This window comes from Trachymyrmex septentrionalis, unplaced genomic scaffold (genome assembly GCF_001594115.1).
Source record: "Trachymyrmex septentrionalis isolate Tsep2-gDNA-1 unplaced genomic scaffold, Tsep1.0 scaffold1, whole genome shotgun sequence".
Classification (NCBI taxonomy): domain Eukaryota; kingdom Metazoa; phylum Arthropoda; class Insecta; order Hymenoptera; family Formicidae; genus Trachymyrmex; species Trachymyrmex septentrionalis.
Window position 1 is genome coordinate 1,189,240 of NW_017304123.1, and position 18,995 is coordinate 1,208,234.

Here is an 18,995-nt window from a genome sequence, read left to right on the forward strand (position 1 = left end):
TCTACTAAAGTAAAAATAATGAAATGTAAGATATATATAACGGAAAAGGTGTGAAGTTTGCTAATTTGTATTTGCGATCAGATTAATCTAAAACTCACATCTTTTGAATGTAAACTGAAAATACCAACATATATAAGAATTATGAACTTTTTATAAATAAATTTTATAATATTTTGGAGTTTATTTAATATTTTCGGATTTTTTATTTAAACCTAATTTTACAACTCACAGTTAACTCTTAACCGAAGTTCAACTTATTTTTCATCTCTTTCCAATTCTAGCATTAGAAATAGATGAGGAATAAATTGAACCTCAATTAAGAGTTAAGCATGAGTTGTGAAACTGGTGCCCTATTTTTGAGCACATATATATATAATTTTTGCATACGAAAATGATAGTTTTTCGATTATGATTAATCGATTATATACAGAATTGCTATTTCTGTATGCGATATTTGATCAAGAATAAGATTCTCTGCTTTAACTTTTAATCAGCTCAGCTTTTCCAGATTTTTTATTGGAAGATACGATCCAATATGGTACGAGCAGCTATTCATACCGAAATCCATTCAGTAAATTTAGGTTATGTAATCAGCTGATAAGCAGAGGATGCTCTATCCATTGCCACGGACGAGATACTACTAAAAACCGTCAATGTGGACAAATTTTTAGCAGTATAAAAAGGGCCCCAAGGGCCTGGAGACAATTGAAGAACGCTGACATCATGGACAATTGATATAAATTTGCTATTATTAATATAAATATTTGGTTCATAGATTATTAAATTCATAATTTTTTATTACATAAATGACCCATAAATAAATATGCATACTTGTAAAGCCATAATATCTTATATATTGCAAAAATTACAATTATTTGTCTGCAGTTATCATCTCTGTTGATAACAAAATTTTGACAATAACACTAAAATCACAATTTTAAAGAAAAATTTCGAGTATTATTGAATTCTAAATGCACAAATAGGTCTACTAAATTAATAAATCATAATAATAGTACAATAATATTAACATTTTTTATGGTTAATTACTTCAATATTCACAAGGACGCGAACTCCCGTAAGGACGTTGGTCTTTAATAGTATCTCGTCGGTGCCACTGCTTAAACGAATGCTCATTATATTACTTATGTACATTGTTGAAAAATACCCCCTATTGTAGATCCAGCCCCGGATTTACCCCGGATCTACAATAGAGTTCTAAGCATTGAAATAGATAAGACATAGACGAATCACAGGCCTTGTTTCCATCGAGGATTAGATCCGGATCGGAATGTAAAAACCAACTACAGTCGAGTATTCCCCTGTTACAGACGAACGACAGAAAAATGCTCGACTGTAGTTGGTTGGTTTTTACATTCTGATCCTCGATGGAAACAAGGCCTGTGATTCGTCTATGTCTTATCTATTTCAATGCTTAGAACCCTATTGTAGATCTGGGATAAATCCGGGGCTACAATAGAGAGTGTTTTTCAACATTTAAAAAGAAAACAATTTTATTAGTATACTTCATATTTTTCCATTTCTTCTATTATAATATTTAAATAAAATTTACAAATATACTATTGGTAAAGCTGGTACTAACTATTCGTTATACAAGTTTCATAATCTTTCTAGAGAAAAATTACTTGTTGCGAAAAACGATATACTCCAGCACCACCGGCTGGAGATAAATGCAACTGTCTCTTTCAAATATAATGCGCACAATACGAAAAGGTCTAACGCGATTTATCATTTCTTTTGAATGTTGCATGTAAGTCGAGTGTATTTTTATTACACGTGTTAGAAATGTAACGTTCAATATTATACTATATTCCCACAAAGAAGTGACTAGCAATTATGAGCTAACGTGTAAAAATATTCGCATGTCCATCGCACGTGATTCAAGTACTATATGTTCTATATGTGTTTGGAAACAAAAAATATGATGCCGACGTTGATGATACGTTCTTTTTTTTTCTAATAAATACTTTTCATATATTAATTTTCTTCATTAAAAAATTTTCATTATCAAAGTGCCCCAAACTTGCAATATGGCAAATTAATACCTTTCGTCAGTTCTTTATTTGCAAACCGAATAAGCGACGTACCTTCAACAGGTACATAGAATATCCTATCATAAGAGGAAAGCATAAAAGAATAAATTTAACAAACAGATTTAAAGTATATACATCATGGACAAAATTTTTTTGTGCTTCTCATCTATTACAAAATTTTTTTGTGCTCCCGTCATACTATCGAAAACGACTGGCCCAGAGAAAATTTTCGACATTATCAACAGAGATCGAGGAATCCGAAGATAATTAAAAAAAGATAACATTGTCATTTTTTTAAATTTTTTTTCAAGGCTAGAAGCCTTGAATGCATCCAAGGGCTGCATTCAGAACATTTGTTTTTTTTTTTGCAACTGTTAGAAGTTTTCTTCGTGCTGATTGGATTATACTTTTAGATTTAGATATGCTATTAAGAAATATCCTATCTCAGTAGACATTAGCCGTGTTTGGCGGACTCAATAGCTGAACACAGCCAATAAACAAAGCGAATTTCCGGTTAAATTAGTCTTATTGCGAGGTTATGGATAAATTTACTGTTATTTCCATTTCCGTTAGATTACTTAGAACTAAAGAAATATCCTGATTGGCTCATCGGCTTAAGTTTACGTCTTAGGGTGCCGTCTCATAAGCGGAAATATATAGCGGAACGTAACAGCGCAGTCATTACTTTGCTTTCTTTTTTCGATTGTGATTGGTTTCGCTGTTCCGATCTGCTGTAAATTTCTGCTCATGAGATGGCATCCTATAAGATGCCGACTTAAGAAATCTGTTCCGTCGTTCCAATTTCAAGTAATATCTCATAAATAGAAAAGTAGCAACACTTTTTTTCGATGACTTTTGGAATATGCAAAAATTTTCAGAGTGCGATTCACCATCTATTCATGCGTGTGACGAATAATTATGACAGCTGTCAAAGTCATACAAAATTGAAGTATACATGATGAAGTCAAGAAACGTATCTTGTGCACCGCGAAAAAATGTCAATTGGATATCACAAGATTAGCGTGAGTTTAAAAGAGTGAGCCAATTAGATAAATTTGTTTTGTAAATTTATTTACATCTTTAACACGAGTTTAACATTAAATATTAGTATAACATGTAATTAAATAATAATACGTAATAAAATTATATATCATATAACAATTATAAATATATGTACAAAATATATTCATATGTTTTTATTTATATAATTTCTATTTGAATATACAAGGAAAGTATTATAATAAAAAGAGATAATAATAATGGATAATGTAACATAACAGAAATAATATCTTAAATAGTACTTAAACTGCGAAGACTCACTACAAATTTTTTGAAGCGTTTGATTGGCCAATCATAAAAAAAGAGTTTTACAAATTGACCGATCAAAAAACAATTTGAAGCATCTGTAGCGTTGACCGTTTCCACAGAAAACTTAATATCTTATGACACTTCCATTTGTAGTGAGACTTTGATCGCAGCCTATTTAAGAACTATTTAAGATATTATTTTTATTATATTATATTATCTATATTATTATTGTCTGTTCTTATTATTTTTCTTGAATATTCACCAGAAATCTTCTTCAGAATCCTTCAAAACCTATCAATAAGCAACAAATAGCCATGAAGGGTAAAATAGTCATATAATAAAAAAAATTAAAAAGTAGAAATTCTTAATACAAATTTTTCCTGAAATTTTCAGAACATAATTACAAAAAATATAGTTTATTTTAATTTATTTGTATCTAGTAACAGCTAGATAAATGCTGAATAGTATTTAGAAAGTTTTCTTTTTGAAATAATAACTTTACGACCTTTCTAATCTCTAATTATTAGTTGATTTTTTATATACAGTCACTAAAAAAGTGTACGGTACTAGCACGTCGCATTAGTTAGAAAAACTAAAGAGTGATGATGTATAACGCAACTTTAGTAACTCATAGCTAGTCAGCCACTGGATTCAATTTCTACACGGGATAAGTGTAAAATATAATAAAATAAATAATATAATAATATTATAAAATCGAATATAATTGATATAACAAATTAAAATGACAAGAAGTTTGAAACCATAATATTCACTATTTCGTCATCAATGTACCAATATTGATGAAGTATTACTTATTAAGCGCTCCAAGAATGACAGAATTAATCTCCTCCGTATTATATAGGGTGAATCAGAGTGGATGAACCAGCTTTTCACCCTATAAAAAAATTATCAAATGCATGTTATAATTCAATTAGGTATGAAGTCGCTAAATTTTTCATAGGGTAAAAAGTTGGTTCAACGACTCTGATTCACCCTATATATATATATGTATATATACTACGTAGGTTTCTGTAATGTTCTATAATATGTTGAATAATCTCAGTAATAAGAAAATTTCTGGTGCAAACCGTCGATTACATAGTCCGAAAAAGAGTATTTATTTTTTTTACGAGATTCCGCAACTATAACAATAAATTTTTGAAATATTAATTGTCTTAGCAATTTTAATTTAATCTGACAAGAAAAATGGAAGGAAAGACTGATGTCATAAATACAAAGAGGAATATTTAAACAAAAGTTTGAACCTGAAAAGTTATCTGCTTACTTAATGCAATTTCCTTCGGAGTTCCTTCAACACATACGCGTAATTTTTTCAAACGCGCTTTACACCGTATGCTCGTTTGAAAAAAGTTTACCAGTTCCCTCTTATTTATGTTCTCTATTGCAAGCGCTTCCACTTCATGTCTGTTAAATATGTACTGCTGCTTCGTGATCTCACTCCAGTTCCTGTCAACTCCGTTTCTTAAAATTTCTGCATGTTCGTCATGTTGCTTTAAAATTCTCAGTCTTTCTTTGACATGATCTAATTCTGTTTCTGAGAATTGGTATAACTTGGAAGTAAACGAATTCTGAAAATCCTCGATCACATCATCAACAGAGTCGAATGAGTATTTATTTTCCTGAATGTAAACAGTCATAGAATATCCTAATATTTTCTTGATATTTCTAAGGTCACACGAAACGTTACTAAGCCCTTGACGTCGTGGATAGTTCCTTAACGATTCTTTCATCATCATCTGAAAAATTATTATTTAACAGATGAATGTGATGTGCAGATAAAATCAATCAGAGTAATTAAAAATATTTTTCACGTTTCATTTACTTTTAAAAGTAAATAAATTTAAATTAGAGATCCATGTAATTATATATATATATATAAATGTATAAAACAATTTTATTAAATACTTACGAGAATCAACTCGATTAACACCGATGATTCAGTTGTAGCAACACCGATTTGGTAATAATTTGTAACTACAGAGTTGACATACTTGTGGTTAATATTTTTCAATTTGTAATGAATACATTGAGGTAATATAGCGACTTTAATAGATTTCGTATTAGTACTGAAAGGACAGTGAATTTGTGTGATGAAAGATTGTATAATGTTGACGGTATCGATCGTACGGTCTTTCGTTATGTTGCCTTGCACAAGGCACTGGATGGACAGATAATTGGTGAAAGAAGTTACAAAGTCCTGGAAGTCTTCAACATTAATATCTTTATATAGAGAATCGTACTTGTGAACGTACGTATAGTAAGGGCGTTTTAATATCCATAATTTTACATCCCTGCGAAATAAAATAAGCAATACATATATTATTAATTGGAAATAATAAAAAATGTAATAAATATAATTCATCTTATACTATTAATTATTATAGTAAATGTTCATCATTATTATTTTCTTTAGTTATATAAGAATTTTATAGTTGTTACAATTATGCTACATAAAAAGCAGATGATACTTGATGAATTTCTCAGTTTCCATAAATTTATGATAATATGCCTTCAATTGTTGCGCTTTAATAACTTCAAACAAGTCTTTCGAAACAAAGAGATGTATTATACAGTTTGTAATAATCTTCAACAAGATCTGCAATATAAATAAAATATTTATATGCGTCGAAATTATACTTACAACTTTGTCAACAATCGCTAAAACGTATACCTACTGGCAGTTTTTCGCCAAACCCGCTCATTTGTATTGTAATACCTATATCTTCTGCACTGACATCGATACCATAATCATATCCAGCTGTTACAGCCGGATGTAATTCTTCGACCAATAGATATTTTAGTACACTGCAGTACATATCCAAGAGAGCAGCACTAAAATATTAATAATATGATAGTTAGATATTATAGTATACATACGAGAATCAACAAACAATCGTTGTAATATCACTGTAATGTATAAGTATTGTTACATGTCCAGGTTATTACTTACTCCTTTGGTGTTTCAATTTTCAGAGAACAAACAATATGAAGGTTTATATGACACATCGGCCAATAAAACTTCGGGCAATACCAAATCTCCAAAATATCATTATCCTGTATTTTTACAGGATATTTCAAAGTTTCTGCTGATCCTGATATTAAAGAGATATTGTCGATAATAAATGCATTGAGTAATAGTAAATGAAAATAAGGTAATGGCTCGATCGATTTCCAGTTTTCGATCCACTCCTTTGGTAATGCGGTAATTGAGCAGTAAGTTCTCAAACGTGGCTCGTCCATATCTAAATCTAAATCATTGCCGAAATTCATGATATTTACTGTCTCTGGCTTCAAAAATTCCAAACATTCTTCTACAGCTTCCGAGTTATACTCGAAATAATTATGTTTTCCAGTTAAATAATCACGCGGCGGATAGAAATGCATACTCTTACATAAATCAAACACGTCATCGTGCTTATTAAAAAATCTAAAAAAACCTCAAAATATAAGTGGCATATCTTATGTATTTTAATAATATTTTTCTTTTCTACATATCAATTTATTCCTAAATTGATTTACCTAAAATTATTTCTTTCAATCTTATAAAACTCATTATAAATCCATTCTTGTGGACCAGTCCTTTTTACTAATTAATAAAGGAGATACTTTTAATAAAGGAGAATATTACATCTAAAACGTTGTTCAGATGCTGTTGTCCTTCACGGGAGAGTTCTACTATAATCTCGAATAAAACATACTTAGAATTGTATCCAAAACCATTATCATTATCACAGATACCACACACAGAACAAATCAAGGGCCCACAATTTTTTACGCAGGTAACTAGTTAAAGATCCACTTCTTTTATTCTCAATAATCGATGAAATATATTTATATGGTTTACTTTTGTACTGATTAAATTTTGAAGGCAAAATCCATATTACATGTAGCTGTAAATACAAGTTTTATTTTTATTTGCATATGTACCATACAGCTCTTTTTGAATTTTCGTGTTTAATTTACATACTTGGCTGATATCTTTGATGGATCTAACTTTATACATTTTTTTCAAAACGACAGTATCAAAAAATTTGTCGTTGTTTTCATAATTGGAATCGAAAGATAGCCAATTACTTAGTATACCGGCAAAGGAGTCTGTGACATATCTTTCCAATGTATCTAACGGTAATCTTGCCTATAAAAATATGTAAATATTCTACTATAAATTAACTATATTTAATAAGAAATCAATCGTTCATTTCAATCGTAAGTTATTAAAATTACCTGTATAGCTAGCGTCATTTTGTGAGCGCTATAATGGCACTCTCTAAATTTGTGTAGCTCTTCGTACAGCTTGCCATCATATGTATTATTGTGTGATGTTAACGCTTTCCAATAAATTCTCTTGGGTGGAGGACCAATTCGGGCAATATCGGTCAGAACTAGTTCCTTCCTACTTTTGTCACAGGACAAGAAACAGGATTGAAACTCTATGTGAACATGAAACATTGAAAATAAACTGTAGTTGCTGCAACAATATTACGATTATAATTTATATACCGTTTTCTATGATTTTTTGCTCTCGTGCGATGGCATCTTCTTTCATTAAGGATGGATGATCGATGAAAAATTGAACAAAATGATCGAGAGCTGGCTCCAACTGTTTCACTGAGATATCAAAGTAAAATCTTGTATACTCGCAACCTGTTGCACTATTAGTATTGCCACCATAGAGACTGACAAATTCATTAAAATTCTGCAAATACATTGATATTTAAACATATAATTGCACAAAAATGTATTTTATAATAAATTCACTTATCAAGTTTTTATACCTCAGGATATTTTTTGGATCCCATGAAAACCATGCGCTCAAGCAAATGTGCAAGGCCTCGAAATTCCAGTGGGTCATTAAAACTGCCTACTCTCACACACAAGCTACAAAATGCCTGGGTTATAAAAAAATATATATACTTATACATATCATGCATTGCATACAGAATGTTAAATTGATCAAGCATAATCAGTAGTGAGATTATTGAACCGTGAACAGTTTAAACATTTTTAAAAAATCCATGATAATTCATTAACAAGTAATAGAGGAGTCACGTTTTTTAAACGGGGATATCAAATATAGCTGTTAATATCAAGTTTGATTGTATATTCAATGAATACGCTATCAGTGCCATTGCGACATTTTACCTTTTCACGTTTGATGAACGATAAAGATAGATAGATAATTGCACTAATTATGCTTTTCTGAACGCAATTTAAAGAGCTAAATTATTTTTTATTTTAAATTTTAAATTCCACTTTGATATTATAATCTCAATAAAATTTTAGTAACAGATTATGTAAAAAGATAATACAATAGAAATTTTCTAAAATGCTAACTTTATTGTCTTATTTATACCTTTGATATATCTCCTTTAACTCGTTCTGAAGAATTACCTTCTTCACGATCTTCATAGTTTATATCGTCATAATTCGCTCCATCCAATTTAGATATTAACAAAGCTGTTAAACCATTTTGTAGTCTAACGACTCTAAATTTGAAAAACGAAACAATAAGGTGAGGAATTACTGAGGATCATATAAAAACACTTATTTCTTCATTATAGAAAGTACATTGTAACATTTCTCTTAAAAGATTATCATCGCACTAAATAATAAATCTCACGAATATTTCAATTGAAATCATCTTTTTTGCTAAGCCTTCATCCCCTTCTCACCTATATTCGGTTTTGTCATACTCCGATTTGTCAGGCGGATCCAGATATTTTATGCCTTCGGTCGTATGCTCCGCCTCTGACATTATATCAACGTGCAAGAAACCAGAAATTATATACACAATACGATCCGATCGGAAAACTCAAAGTAAAAGTTTGTTATATGTTCCAACTTTCTTTTCATTATACTGGGCACAGTTTTAATCAGCACTCTAGCCGACACTTCTTCACTCTGTATGTTATCTGCCTTCGAACGAATATCAATATGAAAGTCAATACCAGTGTCTTGTGTACATACATTGTAGCAGAGTGGAAATAGAAATAATAAACAGCGGAATAAGTACTCAGTATTTAAAAAAATCAGAATTTTGGATTCAGCATTAAGCAGACGAATCTATTTCTATCTATTTCAATTTTCGAAACTTTTATGTTTATCACGTATTTCGACGTTAATCAGAGATTAATTAAAAATTGCTTAAAATCGAATTTCGGACTGTACAATTCATTTACTCTAATATAATATCTCTTCCATGTTAAATAAATACCATAAAATTTGATATATGTACTTGGCCAAAGAGTATTAGATTTTTTGAAAGCAAAATTGTTGTAAAAGATATTGCAAGAATTTGTTCGAAATGACGTATATACAACATATTATAATAAATGTTCTAACTCTCAACGAATGACATGTCAAAGAGATAAATAAAAATAGAATTTTAAAATGAAATAATATATTATAATAAGAGACATTAAAATTGCTTTAATCTTTGATAGTTTTCATAATATTCTCATTTTTTGTACAGATTGCAGGTATTGGCAGAAACAATATATCACTGCCGTTTTTTTCATCTATTTTTAAACACATAGATGTGATTATTACTATTGTATACTATTTAACTGAGTACTCTCAGATAATCGCTAATAAATGAGTAGTAACTTCAGGTACCTACAGTAATATTATTCTCGCATTTGCAATTGTAAAATTAAGATTATTCGTGTTATTAATTTTTTTTCTAATAAGTAAGAATGACAGATAACATTATAATGAACGTATTAAGTTGATTATTTATAAAAGTTTTATAACTTTTATGTAATTTTATTGTTTTTGTAGAGTACGATTTTAATGAAATACTCAGTTTGTTAGTGATTGTGCACTCATCACAATACAGTGTACAGGATCTGTGATACTTTTTCATTTTTTCTAGATTGTCTCATGTAACTATACATAAAAAATTCTCTTCACTAATGTAGTTATTCTCATACTTATTTCAGAGGAATTTTTATATTGAAATCAATATTTTATAAATTTTTTCTAATATGTTTTTCTATATTTTTTAGAGATGTATCATTGGATATTATAAATATGTATGATAAAATAAATTCTGTCTAAAATATGGTAACAAAGAAATATTTATTCATATTGGACATTTTTCAAAAAAACAGTTGATATGGTTGTAAGATATAGAAAATCATTTCACACATCTTTATTATTAAGTGTAATTTTATATATGTTATTTACAAAAATATGTTATCTTATAATTAAAATTTTTTGTATAAAATGTATTTATACAGACAAACCTTATACAAAGAATAAAATCATAATCTTAGAAGATTCGGACTTGTATGCAGTTGTAATATAATAACAGTAATAGACTACTTTCCTTTATATAATATATGGATGCAAAAACGAATGAATGAGAAATTTGTGGCTCATAAAGAATTATCCATAACTATTGATATATTTCAATCAGTGAAAGATATTCGATTTCTTCCATGTGACGACATAATAATTACAGTATCCATATGATCGAAAGATATTATAGCTGCAAAGAATTTAGCATTGTCTATAAATATATATTATTTAAATTATTTAAAGGCAATATGTTGCCGAGAATTATTTTAAATTTTATTAAAATTCGTTTTATATTTCACAATTATTCAGAGTCACCTAGTATTTATAAATACATATATAGAGTTACATAAAAGTACAATATTTTGGATTTAAGCACGTATCTAATAAAAACTGAATATGTGATGTTAAATATTTCTTACCAAAATAAATGAATTAATCAAAATGAAGAATTTAGTATGAATTTAGCATGTTTATTACCTGTTGTAAAAATAAACATATATTGTTCCATTTAACTAAAAACTTACTATACCAAACGAATTATAATTCTTCTTCAATAATTTTGATATATATAGCATAGGTGTACTGTTTGTGTTTGATATATGTCTAAGAATATAAACATGATACGTTTACTTCAATATTATGATTTCAGAAAAATAATTTGTCGTTTCATTAACTGGTCAAAATAAAGATAAATAATTTATAGATAATCACGTTATAAATAAAGACCATAAACATTCATCCAGATTATGTTTTTATTCATGTACTTTTATTTGTATACGTGTAAAAAATTGTAAAATTATTGTTATAAATTTAATGCTTTCACTCACATACTAATCATGTTTCTAAAATGCGTTTTTTGTAGATATTGATTTTTAATCATTAAAAAAAAATTTTTTTTACTGTATACTTTTTTCTTTTCAAATATTTTATATATGCAGATATAGATGCAGTATAGAAGTATGTATTTAGTTAAATAGCTAGAAATGGATAGAACAATATAGACAAATAAACGAATATGTTAATTTTTTTTGTAACATTCTTTATTACGTATATTTGTTTTAGACTTTATTTCGCATCTGTATGCAACGAATAGTCATTGTTAATAATTATTTAAATAACCATTCTTTTGTATAAATATTTATATAATTCTCTATTTTTTAGTATAATCACTATACTTAAAAAGAATCTTTTAAAAACTTTTACAGCTTTAAAAGAGGGCAGAGCAAAATACCTGAAGATATCTTTCGTAGTAATTTTTAATGGTTTAATGGATTATCTCTTGTTTACTTATTAAAATATTGTCCTAACACCTTAGAGTTTAGTCTTCCCAGCTTTCTCAATCCAATGAATTCGAAAAACAAGTAGTTTCAAATAGCAAAAATTTTATTTTGTCTTATCTATTCCTTGTTATCAATTTTCGATCAAAAATGTGTCTAGCATGATGTATTTATCATATAATTACATAACATATGTTCATGTTGCTTGTACCCAAATATACATTTACCTCATTTTAAGTATAAAAAATTTTGGGAATTTCGAGTAACATGAACAGGCCTAGAGTTACATCAACTATGTAAAAATTAATAAAATTTATTTGTATATATGAATGTGTATATAAATTTTTTTATTTTTCAGAGCTCGGAATAACATTTAAAATGCCACTTGTAAAACACAGAGAAAAATAATATTATTGAGTATAAATCTATTTTGATACAAATCTGTATTTTACTTAAATATTTAATATTTAATTTAATATTCATATCGTAATAGATCTATATTTAAATAATATTATTGTATTCATGTGTAATTAAGATTATAAATGCACAAATAAATATAATTATTCTAATTATTATGAGCGCTGATATATATATATATATATAAACACGGAAAAAAATTAACTATTTATGTTCGATAATATTATTTCATTCGTGTATTTTATATTTAATATAAATAATTTCAAATGTTATAACAAATGTTTGAATTTGTCGCCATGTAAGTATTAATGCAAGTTTGTCACTTTTTTTTTCATCTTTAGCAATTTTATCATATTTATGTTACCGAATGAAATATATACATACATATTAACAATTTATTCAGAAAGAACAACAAAGAGGACAATATCAACCGCAGGATAAAAAAAATACTCTACTAAAATATTATTTATTTCAGAAAATCTTTCATATTCTGTTCTTGAAATATATAGTACATAAATATATAATATTATAATTTTGTTTTTATTAAACAATTCCCCAAACTTCTTCAAACGCTGTACATAATTTACTACAGGCAATGGCACCTGAGAGAGGATAATTACTAATAGAATAGGTATCTTCTGTGTAATCTGTTTTGACCTACAAAGAAACAAGAATGTAAAATATTTTACAACGTAGTTTTTAATATAATAGTAGAAATATATCGTTTTAATAATAATAACTTACTTGACCATGAGCCATAGCTCCAACTACGATAGCAATAGGATCTTCAGTAGGTACAAGATCTCGTGGATTTAGTACTTTACTTGCATTGAATGACATTAGTATCTTTCGACAACCAACTGGCAAATGATTTGTAATAGGATTCTTAATTACTTTAAGAAGTTTCATTGGACCATCCGATGCTCTGACACCATATTTATGTAATAATTGTACTGCAATAAAATACTTAATACATTAATAATATTATTAAATAGTAATAGCTAGGTTTAACTTAGGTTGTAACTTAGGTTTACATAATTTTACTATATATTAAGTATAAATAATAAAATGTATACTATACATAAATATACATTGTTAAATATTAAAGGATTGAATTTAAACCAATTCCTTACATTGGATAACATTTTATTTTTAACTACTATAAGTGTGTTAAAATAGATTATTATAATTCAAAACATGTGATTAAAAAAAAATCACATCTAATCAATCATTTTTGTGATCAAATTGCATAGAGTTTCAAAGTAAATAATATATATTTTATTAACATATGTACATAGCAAATAATAAATTAATCATTTTTGTGATCAAATTGCATGGTTTCAAAGTAAATAGTGTATACGTTTTTATTAACATATGTACATAGCAAATAATAAATTAAATTTGAGTCAAATTAATACATTGTTTGAGTTAAATTGGTTAACTCTATTGTTTTAGTTAAATTAATCATATAGTGAGTAGGAACAGTAATGACCTATAAAAATAATTAAAAATAACTTAAATCAGAAATGACTCAATATTATGAATTTAACAATAAAAGCTGATATTCATAGTCACACATAATTCTTATATTTGAGAATGTCTCATATAAGCGTCAGTCCTAAACCAACCAGAGAACTTCATAAAATATTATTTAAGACAATCTTAATAAGAAATGAACTATGAATACTTTCCTAAAAGAATATGTAGAAATCACTTACAATCTTATAGTAATATTATAGTAATATTATAATAAAAACAAATTTATAAATCTTTATTATTGCTATTTAAGTTTATTTATCTATTAGGATATAATTAAAATGATCACATCGATATTTACCCATTAATCCAGCAAAGCGTTTGAATGTTCTTGGTATCCTTGTTTGTGGATTAATTTCTATCAATACATTTTTTTCTGTATGTATATAAACCTGTAACAATCCAGCTCGATTTAATGGACTGTCCATTAACATTAACAGACACTGATGAGTGATATCTGGTCTACATGTGCCCGGATCACGCTTATATTTTTTCAAAATGTTTGTATGATCATCGCAGTTCAACAATTCAAAGCTATTTCCAACCTGCAATTATGTTTTATGCTTATTAATGTAGAAAAATAAAATTATAAAAATGTAAATAAATAATTGATAATGCATTGTTGCATTAAAAAGCAATGTTGAATTTGTAATTATCAATAGATATAAAAGGAAATATAACCTTACTTTTACAGATTCTAATTGAGAATTTTCCAGTATAACGATAAGACGCTTTTCTTGATTCTTGATATGGCCTATGTGTAAATGTTTAGGAGCTGGATCATATTCATAATTATCCTCATCATGCTTCTTCCTCTTGTTTCCCATTTTACACGTTCAAAAGAATTAATTAAAATCGATTTAGACTCTAGCCACATAAAAACACATGCGATTGTTTGATATTGACACAACTGATAGAGGTCTGTTCTTTTTGGCTGAACTTTTGCACTAGTTCATCTTTCTTCCTCCTCTTTCCTCCTGGAGTGCGATTCCGTAACTGTCTTTATACGCGCGCCTACGATAATTATCGATGTCGTTGCGCAGATATATGATGAAAAAGCTGCGCAACGACATCTACAATTGTTGGTAGGAGTGTCAAACAGTTACGGAATCGCGCCTCTGGAGAGAAAAGGAAGAAGGATAACTGATGCAAAAGTTCAACCAGAGAGGACAAGCCTTAAGCCTGTCGCACATGAAATGCATGACACGGCAAAAGCATAAGGCCCGCATACAAAATTCTGTACAAGTGGCTTAGTTTCAACGGAGGGTTTAAACCGCAATAGAATGTAAGAACCAAGCTACTACAGTCGAGCATTCCCCTGTCGTTCGATTGTAACAAAGGAATACTCGACTATAATTGGTTAGTTCTTACATTTTGATCCATTTCGATTCCTTATGCTTTTGCTGGAAACTAGGCCAGTGTTAAGTAGAGAGCACAGACCTTTGCATATCGCATAAAACATGAAGCACAAAAAAATAAACAAATCGAAGTTCTTTATTTTAAGAAAGGAAAGCAGAGAGCACAGACTCTTGCATAACGCATAATGCATAACACGTAATGCATAAGGAAATGTCCAATCAAAGTCCTTCATTTTCTTTCTCTCTATGAAATAAAGAACTCTGATTAGTTCAATTTCTTATATCTCATGTATTATGCGTTATGCAAGAATCTGTGCTCCCTGCTTTACTGGGAGCCGATTGTTCCATCTTTCGTCTTTTGGTTGATGTTCAGAACCTCTTCCATCATTTTTCAGTGAAACATTGCGTTTATTTGCAACAAAATTATGTACGTTTTCGATCATTTCTGGTTCTTAAATTGAAATTGGGCTTCCTGCATGTTCGTCATCTTTTAGCGACTTTCATCCGAAAATCGTTTATGCCACACGAAAACATTTCATCAACTTAAACAAGTATCGCCATATACTTGCTGCAATAATCGAAATGTTTCTGAAGCACTTTTACCAAGTTTTGCGTTGAATTTAACGACCGCTTTTTGTTTTATATATGATAAAATTTCAACATTAATTTAAAACTTGTTTAGAAAGAACTGTCATAACTTTGTCATTTGTCATCCGACTTGCATGAACTTGAGTGCGTTAGAAAGAAGAAAAATGTATCTTTCTAATGATGCTAATGTTCAACAGATGCCATTACTTACTGAGATATGGCGCCAGCCTTAAAAATTATTTATCGCACTATGTATGTCTATAGTTACAGCTAATGCGGGGATAAGACGAGTGGTGAGAAAATTTATACAGTCCATTAAAATTAATAAATATATACATATATAATATACATATTTCAAGAAAACACGTGCATAGCACTGGCTTTATTTTGAATTATGCGGCAAACACGGTGATACATTTTCGATTTTGACTGTTAATGACGGACGGGCATGCACGCAAATGCAGTGTCTAGATTATGTTATAGGGATTCTAGCACAATTGAGCAATTTAGAGCTGCGAGTAATTTCTTACATGTATAATCCCAAGTAGAACACATAAATCATGAAAACATCATCCTGACCTTATTTGTCACTTATAAATCAATTTTTAGATATCAAATCACGATAATGTTCTGTGATATCATTTTGACTTAACTATGACTCCATGTCTACCTGGGATATGTATATATAATACGTATATAATATGATAAAATATACGCATAATACATATAACATATCGTATAAAAAAACATACGAATAAAAACCACGTATAACACATTAAAAATGTTTGAGAAGAAAAGTCACTATTTTAATGAAAAAGTGCCGGTAGTGATTACTTGTATCGCGATACAGGAACTAATTAGGTAATTATAGGAACTGCGCAAACCATGCCGCTTGCTTCTCTATTACATATAGTGTGGTAAGTGAGCTAGTGACAAATAAACTTTAATATGAATTTTTTTAAATATATTAACTTATTTCTATGCGCATTTTATCAATACTCTTATTTTTTCAATAAATTTACCTAATAATTGTATTTAAATTAATTAATTCTATTAAAAATGCTTAGTAAGTGAATTTGTCACTGGCCCGTGCCTCTTACTGCGCTACATGTAATAAAAGAGAAAAGAAGCAAGTGGTACTATTTAGCGCGGTTCCTATAGTTAATCTAGTTAGTTACTGTACCGCGCTACATGTAATCGCACCCTAAAGATTAAATGTAAGAATTGATTATGAATACCGACCTGTTTCGCGTCGTAGTGATACTGAATATTTCCTTGCATAAGATTGGTTTACGCACTAGCAGAGAGAACCCTAAGAGTGACCATGCCCGGGATTTAGCTGTTACTTTATTTTGAAGCGCCTCTATGTCCACAAAATGTAGATATTGAACTACGTAGTTAATGTCCATGATTTGATTGGTAATATTCACGTTTGTTTACGGTTTTTTATTATTTTTCACTATATCCATGAATTTCGATCCGTTAGATAGACAAAAACAAACAATCAATCTGTCGCTTGTAATAAGTCTTGTTACAAGACAACTTACAGTTTTGTCTATCTAACGGACCGATATTCGTGGACATAGCGAAGAATATAACCAAAAAATTATGGACATTACCGATCGAATCATGAACATTGGCTACATAGTTCAATAATGTGGACATAGAGGCGCTTCAAAATAAAGCTAAATCCCGAGCCTGACCTCCCTCAGGGTGCCCCTCCATGGAGCGAAAATTAGCAACGGAATTCGCGAAATCAAATCATAGCCATTTCGTTTTCTTACGCTTTTTTTACATTTTTTATGTCCCATTGAGCGGAATAAGCGGAAGCGGAATAATATAAAATCATACTTTTTATGTTATTTACAATGTAATAATAAAAATAGAATTTTAAATATAATATATATTTTTTTATGTATTTAAATATATGTATAATAAATATAATAATGTATATAACAAACTAATAATAATTATTGTGATTCATGTTGATTCCGCGAGTTCCGTTCCATTGTCAATTTCCGCTTTACTTGGGACGGCACCCTCAGGCTTCTCTCTGGCACTAACTTAGAGCGTCTAGACATGGAGAGAACATTGCCTATACCTCCTGTGGCCCAAATATGTATCCAAGATGCGTGTAAAAGAAAAAGATTACATGGAACTTTCATCTTCTATGCGTATGTGCCAACGTTGCAGACACTATAGTTAATATAGTATGTTATGTTATAGTATAATTATTATCGGTATTATAATGCTCAGAGAGAACAAATGTTTCATATATACATCTGTCTTTCTTATACGCATTTTCTTATATATCTTCTTCTCTCTTGGACACAATCATAGCCGAAACTTGTAATTTATTTGTATTTAAACTGAGTTTTTATTTTATTATATTTTTTCAATTTTACTTTGCTCTATTTGTAATTTATTCTTTTTAATTATGTGACAATTTAAAAAATGTATTTGACTTTTACTTTGCTCTTTATTTATTGTTATTTATATTGAATATTGCTCAACATCCAATTCTTCAAATCCATCATAACTAAATTAGCTATCGAAGAAAGTGATGAACCCGTAGGCGTTCCAAAAGTTTGTTTATAAAATTGATTGTTAAAAACAAAATAAGTCGAATCCAATACTAAGTGAACAGTTTCGAGAAATTCATTTTCCGGTAAATTGCAATTTTTCCAAATAAAGTCCCATCTATTGGAAAGAGCGTCTAATGCCAGATCTGTTGGAATGTTGGTAAAAAGTGATATTACATTTAACGACACCAAAATAAAATCATAATCAATTTTAATGTTTTTAATTTCTAAACTAATTCAAAACTATTCTCGATGTTACTAGCAACCTTAGGTATGCTTTTGACAATTAATCCATGTAAAAACGCTACCAAATTATATAATGTACTATCCAAAGAAGATGATTTTAAATGGGCAATTTATTTTATGCACTTTTGACAACGCTTAAGCTTTAGGAATGTTACCATTACTACAATAAAATTGTCTGTATATTGATTCAGAAATGTAATTTTGTCTTTTCTTATCAACAATTGCCACAAGTTATTGTTAATTTTACTCATAAGAATTTTCATGTATGTATCTTTATCCTTAAGCACTGTTTTAACTCTTTTAATGTAC

The 18,995-nt window shown here is 28.9% G+C and overlaps 2 protein-coding genes across 2 annotated transcripts; both read right to left on the reverse strand.

The window, feature by feature from the left end:
• Nucleotides 1–4,418: 4,418 nt before the first annotated feature.
• Nucleotides 4,419–9,135, reverse strand: LOC108751217 (nardilysin-like). Its single transcript, XM_018491325.1, is given in 15 exon segments — nt 4,419–4,501; nt 4,645–5,116; nt 5,290–5,671; nt 5,849–5,976; nt 6,056–6,212; nt 6,331–6,815; nt 6,899–6,970; nt 6,973–7,122; nt 7,124–7,270; nt 7,348–7,515; nt 7,605–7,810; nt 7,881–8,076; nt 8,156–8,269; nt 8,734–8,866; nt 9,053–9,135. Coding segments are annotated over 15 exon segments (2,976 nt in total).
• A 3,739-nt stretch (nt 9,136–12,874) lies between these two features.
• Nucleotides 12,875–14,950, reverse strand: LOC108751439 (ribosomal RNA small subunit methyltransferase NEP1). The gene is made up of 4 exons (XM_018491686.1): nt 14,599–14,950; nt 14,214–14,457; nt 13,121–13,329; nt 12,875–13,033 (listed from the first exon to the last, which is right to left on the reverse strand). The coding sequence occupies exons 1-4, from the start codon at nt 14,737–14,739 to the stop codon at nt 12,920–12,922; spliced, it is 708 nt and encodes a 235-aa protein (XP_018347188.1). The 5' UTR covers nt 14,740–14,950; the 3' UTR covers nt 12,875–12,919.
• Between the last annotated feature and the right edge of the window lie 4,045 nt (nt 14,951–18,995).

Coding starts and splice junctions, on each gene's coding strand:
- LOC108751439 (XM_018491686.1), bottom strand. CDS start 14,739: ATGGGAAACAAGAGGAAGAAGCATGATGAGGATAATTATGAATATGAT. Junction 13,330..14,213: donor ACGCTTTGCTGGATTAATGG/GTAAATATCGAT, acceptor ATTTTATTGCAG/TACAATTATTACATAAATAT. Junction 13,034..13,120: donor GAGCTATGGCTCATGGTCAA/GTAAGTTATTAT, acceptor GTTTCTTTGTAG/GTCAAAACAGATTACACAGA.